This window comes from Harpia harpyja, chromosome 2 (genome assembly GCF_026419915.1).
Source record: "Harpia harpyja isolate bHarHar1 chromosome 2, bHarHar1 primary haplotype, whole genome shotgun sequence".
Lineage (NCBI taxonomy): Eukaryota > Metazoa > Chordata > Aves > Accipitriformes > Accipitridae > Harpia > Harpia harpyja.
In genome coordinates this window covers 46,394,718-46,407,712 of record NC_068941.1, presented here as the reverse complement: position 1 = coordinate 46,407,712, position 12,995 = coordinate 46,394,718, and the positions used below count along the sequence as shown (strand labels likewise).

At 35.0% G+C, this 12,995-nt stretch overlaps 1 protein-coding gene across 1 annotated transcript in view; it reads left to right on the top strand.

The window, feature by feature from the left end:
• Positions 1–12,995, top strand: part of SPOCK3 (SPARC (osteonectin), cwcv and kazal like domains proteoglycan 3) — a 232,245-nt gene that overhangs the window by 82,860 nt on the left and 136,390 nt on the right. Inside the window, exon 3 of the mRNA XM_052778733.1 lies at positions 3,043–3,088. Within this exon, the coding sequence (XP_052634693.1) occupies positions 3,043–3,088 (46 nt within the window). The remainder of the gene's footprint in view (positions 1–3,042; positions 3,089–12,995) is intronic.

The following is a 12,995-nucleotide window of genomic DNA, read 5'->3' as shown; positions in this document are numbered from 1 at the left end:
ATGAACTTCAATTCTTAGAAACACTGAAACACTTCATCACTGTGACCCTGACTGAGTGTAATGCTTAAACATGCATAATTTTAAGGCATGGGTATTAAACTCATTGAAATCCATCATACATGGCTATTAGAAGTGCTTTATGTGTCTTTCAGACAGAGAGAGACTTGAAAGAATTACTGACATTTCACGTAGTTTCAAGTAGAGCAGTAAGGATGAATTTTCTATTTAAAATGCATGGATACCTTTAGCTAGAAAATGTTGAAAAAGCAGTATGGTTACTGTGACAAATTTGTGACTTTATACTTTTACAACCTACCCTTTAACATGCTCAGGACAAAGGCAAGGAAGCCCCTGAAGAAAATCAGAAGTCATAGGCTCTGTCCTGAGACATTGCTTTTTGCATTTATAGGTTGTTAAAGGGTACTTTGGCTAGAGATGCTGTAATGCTGCTCAGCCCTTACTGTAAACTGTGTCTTTGTTCATTCTAATTTTATATTAAAATTATGAAAAATTAGGCTTTGTAAATTATATAATCATCTTTGTGATATTCTGAAGAGGATATGGAACATTATTATAATCAAACTCTTACATTCAGACCTTTCCTGGTCTTCGGTCAGTAACAGGATGCCAGGTTCTTATACACGTGATAGGTTAAATAGCTTTAGGAATATTTATAAAATTGTGGAAGTGCAATTTATTGAAGCAATTTCCTTACTTAATCTCAGAATCAATTAACTATTTTATTTTGTTTTTAGAGGCACATAAAGATTTAGTTTCACATATCCAATAAGCGACTTTCTTTAAGTAAAAGGTGATTTGAAAAATTAACTCTTTAGGAAAAATCAATATAGGTGTATATGGCATATGGGTATATATTTTGGATTTAAGATAAAAAATTCCATGCAAACCATAATCCATTCAAACCATAGTAGAAATAAAAAACCCCAAACAACCCACCCCCTGCAACCTAAGAAGGAAATGGTGGGGTAGGCATAATGGGGAGAATACAGAACAAAGTAGTGTTACTGTGTTTTGTATAGATGCATAGTGCTGCTTCATCTTGAATGATCTGCACAATTCTAGTCATACCATATAAAAAAAAATCAACTTGGAAATGATTCAGAGAAGGGTAACAAGAAAGGTATGGAGTGGCTTTGTAGACAGAAGTAAGTCAGTGAAGACTCTTACTTCTAGAAATGCCTGAGGGATGTTATATTTGGGATGTGGTCTGCAGTATAGAGATGAACAAGAACTGATTTATTGTCTGGTTGGTTTGAGGCCAACTTGAGAATGTGTAATTTATACAAGCACCACTTCTGTGTTCTTCCTTAAGCATAATGCAGGATGCTTTGCCTTAGAACGGATTTTGGTCTCACTCAGGATTGCTGCTCTTTTGTTCTAATAGCCTTATGTTCTAGTTATTCTAACTTTTCACCATTTTAATAATAAACATATTGTCTGGATAGGCTCATTGTGGGTGAACATTACTGATTTAGTAGAAATCGAAAGAGAATCTACCACTCTGATGTTTTTTGAAGAATTGAAAGTTTTGCCAATGTGGTGTGATTCATGAAACAGCATTGCATGAAAGCTGGCTCAAACCTGTTCAGAGCACTACTGTAGGAGTAACATCTCCATAGTTGCTATTAGGAGGGATATAATTGGAAAACACTATCATAATTGCCATTTCTGCTTATCTCTTGCATGATTTAAAACAAATATAATTTTATATTCTCTGTATTTATTTACTTTCAAAAAACAGTAATTAGAAAGGCAAATAACATACGCTGATTCATAGGTTGTTAATCTGTGCAGCATCAGAGTGAAGGAACGTATAAGTATTGGTACAGAGCTATAGTTCTATTGTGCACTTCCAGATTCTGCTCATTTCTTTCTTCCTCTTTCAAAGCATGCTTTCCCATTTTTACTAATAAAACATCGTCAGTGAAATACAGTTTAGGCTGCAACCACTTTTTTCCCCCCTTTGAGGTAAAACTGTTGAACTATTAAAATCCAAAGAGTGTTTTATCCCTGTAAAGATGTGCTTGATGCTTGATCATTTTTACATTGTGATTATCTGGCTTTGACAACTGTATGAGACTCATATTCTCCCAGTAGTTCAATTTTTTATGAATGGAGGTTTCTTTACGGTGGTCTTGGGGATCTTCTAGCAAGTGGAATGGAACTGCTGGATGTGACAATACACCCACTGCAGTTTGTGAACCTTAATGTATGCAGACATTAAAATGTTGGGTACAGTCTTTCTAATGTTTTGTTCTAGAGAATAACAAGTTAAATTAAGACATAATAATAAATAATTCTAGTCATTTTTCTGCTCCACCTATTATTTGAGGTGTGCAGATCAATTTATTTACATCTTAGCTATGAATTTGTAATTTATTATTAAATTTCTTAAAGTCTTGAAAGCAGTTTGTTTAATTCAAGTTTTTCCTTCTTGAAATTGTAGCCTAATACAGCTGATGACATAATTAGGAGGATATTTTATGTTTAGGAAGATGATTTGTAGAAAATAGAGCTGATTAGACTTATTTAATAACAGGTCTTACTGATACAGTTGAAAACTACATAGCAGAATATATATTTTTCTAAAACTCACATGTCATTCTTTAAAATGTAGTTATATTTCATTGATGATTTTGGAGCTTTGGTTTTGCAAAATCATTAATGGAAAATGTAATTAAGTTTTTCAATATATTAGAACTTAAAGTACTTAATGTTAGAAACATTACCTATATAAGTACTGTGAGAAATACTTTTTTAAATGCTAGTAAGTAACATTGTTTGAATAGCATTTTTACTTAATGAGTGCAAATGGCCTCTGAATTACACTGTTTTATTCTATATGAGTAATTTGTCCCATTATGATAACTGTAATGTTTTTCTCATTTGTTTTTTACTGCTTGCCTTTTCTAGGAAGTTGAGGTTGGTATACATCTTCTGTCTTTCATGATTCTGTGAGTTTTTCTAGTATACATTGATTCCTTATGTTTTACTAAATGTAGGTTGTTTCTCCCTCTCCAGGATGATTATTTTCGTACATGGAGTCCGGGTAAACCATTTGATCAAGGTAAGATTCTGCTACTAGTTATTTGTATGGGATAAAAGTTAAGTATTTATAATTGTGCTCCTGTTCCAGAATACCTACAGGATTCTGTGAATTTGTGTCATTTTGTCCCTCTTCACATGATTGATTTGTTTAAATCCCCCCTTTAGGGCCAGAAATTCAGCCTAATCATCACTTTATATCTGTGATTTTGCAAACTTTTATTGATTAGAGACAGAGACAGGAGCATTAGGAATGTCCAAAGTAGCTTAAATCTGATATTTGTCTTCTGCAGTTAAAAAAAAAATTCGTTAAAATGTTGAAAGTCTCTTCATATCTGGCTGATAAAAGAAGATCTAGAAAAACAGTTTTGGAAGTCTCTGTCATGTTCAAGTGATCTGTCTTGAGGCAAAACACAGATGGATCTTTGAGAATGCTACAGTGCAACAATTTCAGCCTTAGAATAATTTGAGCAAACACAGCAAATTTTCACATTAAACATTCCCTCCCCAGGCACTGGAACTTAATATTTACTGTCGATATAATCCACTTCATGTATGTTGTTTAAAAGTGTATGACTAGCATTGTGAAACTACTGAGAATCTTGATACTTTTTTTTTTTGACTTGCTACAAGGAGTGCTTCAGAGACCTTGTCTTTTCTGATAATACCAATGGCACAAATGCAATGAAGAAACAGTGTAGCAGCTTGTACACAGGAGACTGAGATAAAAATATGTTGCAAAAATAATGTTTATTCGATTTAAAGAACTTTCTCCATAATGGATATTGACTTTTAAGGAAGATTTATAATGAGTTGTATTTTATTACAACCACATCTGTTAGAGGTGGACTATACACCATGTTCTATGCCTTTGTCACTTTAATTCAGGATTACTGTAGTAAGCCTGGGAAAGGGAATGCCTTAATTTCTTAAATGATTGCACCTGGCTTGTTTTGTCAGGTTGTGGGAGAGAGGAGTAGAGGGAGGGGAAAAAAGTCACATATATGTTATCACTTCTCTGTGAACTGTGGGGATTTTCTTCTTGTTTGGTGGGAATTTGTAAATGTTAATTTAGATTCATGACCTAAGTATTTCAGAACCTGCCAATTTCACAGACCATGCATTTCTCCTCATTATATACCATTATATACCAGTGCATCTAGGAAAAAGTACTTGACTTCAGTCTTCTGACTCCTCAGAGAAGATTCCTTTCTTTTAGTGAAGTACCTCATCTAAGAAGCAGGCTTATCACTTCACTAGAAAGTCTCTTTTGTCTATTCCTTTTCTTCTTTGGTTTTTGATAGAGGGGCATGGTCTGCAAATATGTTTTTTAGTACAAGAAGTGGAATAGGTTATACTTTAATTACTTTTTATTGGCAAAATCTTCCATCAGAAGACATTGAATTGAATACACTGTAAATTTTGCTCATGATTTTTTTTGTTATTGCATACTTGATAAGTTTTGGGGTTTTTTGTTTTGTGGTTTGGTTGTTTGGTTGGTTTTTTTTTTTCCAATAAGCTCTTTGTTTTTTGGAAGATACACTGAAATACTATTTTTTCCACCAGATTTACACTTTTGCACACTCTGGCTTGTTCTATTACTCTGAGTTCTTTGGGGATCCTAATGCTGATGTTTGTAGACTACTTTTCTGAATTTACAAACAACACAACTAAGAAAACATGTTAAGGTTATCTGTCCTTCCTTGTTTGCAAAATACATTGTGTATTGGGTAGTGAATATTTTAAAAGCATGCCTGCAGAGTTCAACTTTCTATTTTCATATCCTTGTTAACAGAAAATTAACACTGAAGAGTGAAATGCATTTGCTGAGTAGTTTTATGTACATTTTACTGTGTAATTTATAACTGAAAAACAAATAATGCTAGTTGGGAACACTTCTTAATAATAAAAGGTACACTGAATTTTTATTATTAAAAAAAATATTCCCCGTGTCTTAATTTGTCAATCTATCATTTAAAGAATATCAGGTATTTTTACCTGCCAGTGCACTGCTTTTCAGTTTTTCTGCAAGAACTGCTACAGTCTTTGTATTTAATTTAGCAATGATATTGAATTGAGCTGTATGTCAAAAGATTTACAGTTTCTCAAGAATTAGATGTTTTCTAGACTGTGACATACAGATATTCTTTATTAATCAGAGACTTGCATGCTGTTATTGTTTTTTTTTTTGTTTTTTTTTTTAAGGTCTGTAAATAACATTACTGACTGGATCTGGGAGATATACTAAATGATAGAAAAAGGTTTCCCAGTCAGTATCTTGGTCTCCATGTTGGCAGAACTGGCTTCCTCTTACTTTTGAGAAATGATTTTTTGAAACATAGCAAAATATTCCTGAGAGTAAAATGTAACTACAGAAGTACCATGTATTTGTTCATCATTCAGGTCTCTCTCATCAGATGGGAAAAGTGATCACGGGTGATATTCTGTGGGAAGAGCCATTCATACTTTAAAAGTGTGGCAGCCTTCCAAATCTCAGTTCCTTAGGAGTGAATGTAATGTTCATGATTTACTGAATAAATCAGGTCTTTTATGATTCCCTGTGTTTGCCATTAAAAGACATACAGCAATGACAATCTCAGCACATTTTTGTTTTCCTCATATTATTTAATGAGATAGAAAAAAGTGAGACATGGTAGACTATAAAAACTAAGTTTTAGGTGTACATTCTGATAGTGTCTGTAAGTGTTATTCCAGGGCTGTGCCATAAGCACTGCACCAGCACCATTCCACTCCAGTTGTGTACCACTTCACTACTAAGTTTAAAACAAGTAAGGTTTAACTATTAATTAGCTTTTTCACCTCAGTAACCATACATGTAGACTTCCGGGTTTTTAATCTTTTTTTTTTTTTTTTTTTCTTTTACCGAAGTGAACTCTTCAAAACAATAAATGGGGACATCATGAATGACTGACTGTGGAGCCTTGTGATCTGCTGGGGCTTGCTGCAAGCCAAGCAATCTGTGTTAGAGAATCTTTACGATTGTTTCCCCTTCAGTATTCTGTTATTGCCATTCTGGTTTGTGCAGCAGCTACGCTCTGAAGTGAAAGCATACCATAAAAAGCATTCTCCCAAATGAAAACATGAAACTCCTAAGTGGAGGACAAATTTTTAAAATGTAGAGATAAACTTGCAGTGAGAGACTAAAATTGCTCACTAAAGATGATGTTTAAACATAAGCAGTAGCAACCTCCCATGTCTGTTGTGTTAAAGTTTGTAATAATACTGCTGAAGATAAAGGCAGATAAGTTCTTTGAGGACAGAAATAAATAATATCCTTAATTTATCTCTATCAGTGTTTTATTTTATTTGTTTTATCAATATTTGGCTTTTCAGAAACTTTCCTATAAATTTGTGAAAGTATGGAATAAGCAAGGAATCTTTTTGGCATTAAAAGATCTGAAGTCCAGGTCTACCAGACAGGATATTTTTTTCTATTTACTATGAAAACAATGGATTATAGAAATAACTAGTGCTTTTACAGAAATTTTTTTTTTTCTTTGCTGATTTAAATCATAGCAACTTTACATGATGAAATTACAAATAGGTATTTAGAAGTTTTAAAATCTATATATGAACAAAATATGAAGATCTTTAAACTGCATAAACCCCAGCTGGCTATGTGTAATAGGAGTGGTGGTAGAGTATTCAGCTTTATGTCTGTGTTTTCCAATGACAACTAACAATTTGAAAAATACTCAATCTCTGTTGCACCCCTTTGTCTTTTAGGCTGTGGTGTAGGTACCTAATAAACATGTAACTCCTTGTCCATAGTAGTCAGACAAATGGGTTCTCATTATTTACATTTATTTTGTGTATCCATACTCTGCTCGAAATCAACAATATATGGGGACCTTTTTCAAATTATTTTTAGCCACGACCTGTATTAATTTGCAGGTAGTATTTTTGAGGAACCAGTACTTGCCATATAGGCATATCATTGAGGTCTACACATAGTTATTATTTTCCTAAAATTTATATGACTATTAAAGCCTTTTCTAAGATTTTCATAGATTTACTGTATATGGATAACATATCTTTATATTTTTTTCAAAGTGCATCCTTAATCTGAACCCAAATCTTAATGCTAATATTTTGTTGTAATATTTGGAAAGTCTGTGTGGTTCAAGGAATCAATAGTTGTGCGTATTGTAATAAAATGAGTGTCTTAATAGTGTCTTAATTCACTCTTCTATACTTTGGTGTATTTGAAAAGCATTCTTATGTTAATATGATTAAGTATGTCAAAATTGCTCAGGTAGACATATCTGTGTAATTCCTTTGGTATTAATGGTTAGAGAATGATTATATGGAAATACATGTCCAAGCATTCCAGGAAGTTAGCCCTTACTATGAAAATGTATAGTGATATTTACTCCTGGGCTGCAAAATCTTAAGTTATTTTAAAAGATGGAAGAATATTATGGCTTGCATTGCAATCCACCAATGCCGTTCCTTAAAGCAACATCTGACATTTGTCCAAAGAGTACTTGTCCATTGAACTCTCATTTGCTTATATATGTATAAGATAGAAAAATGTATTTAAATAAATGTTTTGACTGTATACGATATATATACACACACATAAATGTTTATGTATTTCTATAAATATCACAATGTAAATTCTTAATAAACGATCATGTGGGGCAGGTATTATTGTTGGAATAAATCTGAATGTTCTATTAATTGTATTTAGTTACTGCTAAAAAGCAGGTTTTGTCCTTTCAGTGGTTTAAGAAACAAGCAATTAGGATGTTTTGTGTTCTGGACTATTTCAAGTTGAATATTTTAGTAGCTTTAATTTATGTTTTATCAATGTTTTCTCAAATTAAAAAAAAAACAACAAACAACAATACTTGCTAACATGTTTTCTTCACATACCACTTTTACATCAGATAAAAATATAGAGGATACTTTTGGTACATTTTATTTTTAGACTATAGATGGTAGCAGAGCTTGGAGGGTGTAGCTATTGAGTGAAATCGCATACACAAAAACATTGGCGTAATTTTTTAAAGCAGAAAGGATGTTTTCCTTTGCTCAATAGAAGTACCTTGGAGGAACAGTGGAATATTTTCATGTAATGGAAAAAATATGAAATGACATTTCCGTGGAGGATGAACACCCTGAAGGTATAATTGGTTTGTAGATATATTTGTAACATTTCTTGTAGACCATTCCACTGAATTATTTTTGGCTTTTATAGTATTAGGTATATTAGATGTCTGTTTACAGCAGAAATATTGTAGATACCATTTTACAGCAAAAATAGATTTTGAAACAATTGCAAACACTTATGTTTTAGTTGAGTCTTTGCCTTTTAGCTCTTTATGTTTCATTTACCTAGTTCTGTAATAATTTGGGTAACTAAGGATATGCAAATACATGCAAACACATCTCTATAATTTGTGAATACATTTCTGTACTGCAAACTGAAACCATTTAGAGTCATACTCAATAAAATCATTTGATTCACTCATTTGCCAGCCCTAGGAAGTCGTAAGGAAGTTTAATGAAGATACATTAGTTGAAGACTGTGAAAACAGTCATGTAGATTTAACTTTGCTACATTTGATATGTGCACTCATGATCTTGTTTTTATAGCAAAACTATTGATGTTTTTAAACTAGAAATATGTCCATCACTTCCAAGATAAATTGCAGTACTTTGCATTTAAAATGTATTGCATATCACTTTAAATATAGTTTAGTCTTAATAGTAAATAAGCATGAAATATTTATAACAGCTTTTCACTTCTTTTTGAAATTCATAGTGTCCTTGTACAAAGACACCATTTCTTTATCTGAGCCAACATTTTAACCTGGTGAACAGTTTCCAGCTTCAGGTATTTAGGTACGTTTAGGAATCCTGTTCACTGAGAAAATACACCAAATCCTGTGTTAAACAGATTCCCACTGCTTTTTACAACTTTCAGCCAGCCCTTGCCTGAAAAGATCTTTCATAGATGTCTGAGGAAGGCTTTAATGGTGCTTTTTCTTCATTATCTGATGTTGTGCTTTAGTGGTTCTTTTATTGTATCTCTTTTATAAACTTCTCTACTGTGGTAACACCACAGAAGTGCCTTGCCCTGTAAGTTTCACACTCTTGGCTCCTAACTCAGGTTCACTGGGTAGTACACATCTGCTTTTCCACTTGTGGGTCTCAAATTCTTTCAGTATTTATTTCTGTAGAATCATTGAATGGATTCTAAATTCTTACAGCTATTTTAAGAAAGGCTGTATAAAGGATTTTTAGTGAGGCTAAACCCAGCCCATAATAAGAGATTTTGCTTGCCTTCAGTAGCAGTTAAACCCCTCGTTCCTTGTCCTCTGCCACCCTTGCTTTATGCCCTGATGTTAGGTCTGTAGAGTCACCAACTCTTGATTTGTCATAAAATAAATTTAAAAGTTTATTTTTTGTTTATTTGTTTTTAACCTGGCTAAATCATGGATTCAGGTAGCCATTCAGACCCACAAACAGTTATGTCAGAAAAGTGGAAATGTGGCACAGGGCTATAGTGACTGGCTATAGGTAGAGCACCAGACCTTAATCTGGCAGCATGCTGAGCAAAGGGTATGTGGAACTGTTTCTTTGCATTTCCCAAACCTCCTAAAGTTTAGTCCTGCAAATCTCTTCATTTTTAAAGTCCTCCTACTTCTGTCTACTGTGCTGCAATGTCCCAGCTAACGGTCTTGAGTCATGGCTGCTGTTGGTCGCTGAGGACTGTGTGCCTGAAAATGTTCTGGAGTGTACTAGGGCTGCTGCTTCTTTACAGGCTCACTTAATGGCCTAATGAACTTTCTTATGTTTGCCACAGGAATTTAATAAGAAAGCTTATAAAATAGCTAATAGATGTAGTTATTAAGAATATGAAATCTGAAATCACACATTACTGTTTCGTGGTGAGGGACAAAGATAGCTTAATAAATCCCTTTAAAAAAAACAACCAAAGAATGTAAAGGAGAAAAAAGGCTGTACATAGTTTTCCTTGAACCTGAATAGAAGAATGACACTTCTTAAACCATGTTTTAAATGTTAGAAGTTGCCTTTTTGACCCATTTTTATTTAACCTCTTCATATTTAAAACCCCATTTTCTTATTTAAGTTGTTGTCGTGGTTTAAGCCCAGCTGGCAACAAAGCACCACGAGGCTGCTCACTCACTCCTCCCCTGCCCTGGGATGGGAAGGAGAAAATGTGAAGAAAAGCTTGTGGGTCGAGATGAGGACAGGGAGGGATCACTCACGACTTATGGTCACGGGCAAAAGACAGACTCAACTTGGGGAAAAAACAAAATCAATTTAATTTATTACCAATCAAATCAAAACAAGGATACTGAGAAGTAAAACCAAACCTTAGAACACCTTCCCCCCACCCTTCCCTCTTCCCTGCTCAACTCCACTCCTGGTTCTCTCTCCCTCCTCCCCCCGGCGGCGCAGGGGGACAGGGAATGGGGGTTGGGGTCAGTTCATCACACCTTGTCTCTGCTGCTCCTTCCTCCTCAGGGGGAGGACTCCCATGGGAGACAGTTCTCCGAAAAACTTCCCTGGCACGGGTCCTTTCCGCGGGCTGCAGTCCTTCAGTCACAGACTGCTGCAGCGTGGGCTTTCCCATGGAGTCACGGCCATCCTGGGGGGCATCCCCCTGCTCCGGCGTGGGCTCCTCTCTCCCCGGGCTGCAGGTGGGCATCTGCTCCCCCGCTCCCCTCCATGGTCTGGGGGGGGACAGCCTGCCGTCTCACCACGGGCTGCAGGGGCAGCCCCTCCTTCTTTACTGACCTCCGTGTCTGCAGAGGTGTTCCTCTCACGTTCCAATGTCCTCCCCCGCTGCAGGTTTTCCCTTCTTAAATCTGTTCTCCCAGAGGTGCGACCACCATCACTGATGGTCTCGGCCTTGGCCAGAGGCGGGTCTGACTTGGAGCCAGGGAAGCTTCTAGCAGCTTCTCACAGGAGCCGCCCTGCAGCCCCTCCCCGCTACCAAAGAACCCCGCCACACAAACCCAAAACATTTGTTGTCTTAAGTAAGGTGTTTCTCGTCTGTTTCTCTAATCCTGTTTATCTCTGGTTGACATTACACATAACTCTCTACTAATTTTTAATTTACAGTGTGTAAAGAACATACATCCCAGGACAAATAAGTTGCGTGTAAAACTCCTGTTGGTAACCTCTGCATTGTTCTTATATTTAATGGACAGGATTGTGAGAGAACAATAGGATTTTGGAATTATGCCTGAAGTTCTTATGTAATTAACAGAAATTGTGCTATTATTAATCATCTGTGAAACTCTAAGAAACCATTTGACCTCACATGTCAGAATCTTCATGGCCAGCAGTAAATGACAACAATTTTATTATTTGGACCTTGAATATATTAGATTTGAGAATCAGAGGGACTAACAAGCAAATCCAGAAGTTACGTTTTTAGGATTCCTTCCCCCCACCCTGAGAGAGTACTTTGAGTCCTTTAAATAATAATAGAAAAGAAAGGAAGCATATACTTCTGGAACATTTACTCTGCTTTTATATGCTACATTGTATTAAATTAAATATATTCAGACTTTGTTTTTTATTTAGTTAGGTCTCATTTTAAATGAGACTTTCTCCCTGTAAGTCATCTCTAAACCACAGGTTTTAAACTAACATTTCATTCATAAAAACGTGTCATGGATGGAAGGAAATGGATTGCCTCATGTATTGAAACATATGCTGTGAGATGGGTACGTACAACCTTAATGTCAAAACAGGACTTACCCAAAACTGCAAAAAATATCTGTAGGTCAGTTAAAAGGTGAATATTCGTACTATAAAAAATATTTGTGGTAGTAATAAACCCAGGTTATTAGGAAAATGCTCACTGGTTCTCATTAGACACTTTTCTGTATTTATCTGCTAATATAAAAAAATAAGTCTAAGCTGTCAAATTGTTATATTGAGTCAAGTTGCCTTTTGGAGAGAAAGGCCAGGTTTGGCTGTGGAATGCCCTGTCTGAAGTATGGCACGCTTTGCTGCTCTGCAGTCACCTCATTTGACTTCTTATCTCCAGTGTTCCTTCCAAGCTACTCTCCACTCCATCCTGTCCACATACAGGGAATACACAACTTCTTCCTTTCCTGTGCTATGCTAGGTGTTGATAGCTATGAGTCAGGACACAGGTGCATACTGAAAAGTGACTGAAATTGTAGATTTCTTTATTACAAGCTAGTAATTGCAGAACACCTGTAGTTCTGTCTGTATTTCCAAACTACAGGGTTCTCTCAATCTGGAGACCAGAAGCGTTTCATGCAAACATTAATCTAGTGATCCAAGAGAAACCCTGTAACATTGCGAAGTAAATTTTTAATGGAGTAGGTCCAATTTCTTTATAATTTTACAGAAGATAAATTCTTACATTTTGGTTTTTCTTTTTTTTTTTAATGTCCACTTAAATCTACTTGGAACTTCCACAGGTTTGGTATATTTGTAGTTGTTAGCTTGTAACAGTGAAATATCTTTAAATACTAGAAAACTGAAGCATTTTGAGGTTTGCCTTTAATTTCGGTATTTTAAGCTCTAAGAACTTTTCATAGATGGTTTGTCTGAGCCAGGATGTATACAAAAGCTTAACCGACTCAAAAATAGATGTGCTCTGTATATTGTGATACAAGATGTGATTTCACCTTTTGTGACTTCTTTACAGAACATATTTTATGTAGAGATCTTATTCAGTTTTATCACAAGTACGTTTCCTGATTATTTTTGTTATGCTAGGTTCTTCAAAATACATATATATATATACATATTACTGATGTACTAGATACTTTATATGAATAACCCACTGGATTCTGTTTTAGTTGGTTTAAAAAATTTAGAAGCTGGAGTGGATTGCAGTAAAAAAACCCCTCTGGTTAAAATGCCCTCTTTAACATAAAAATACG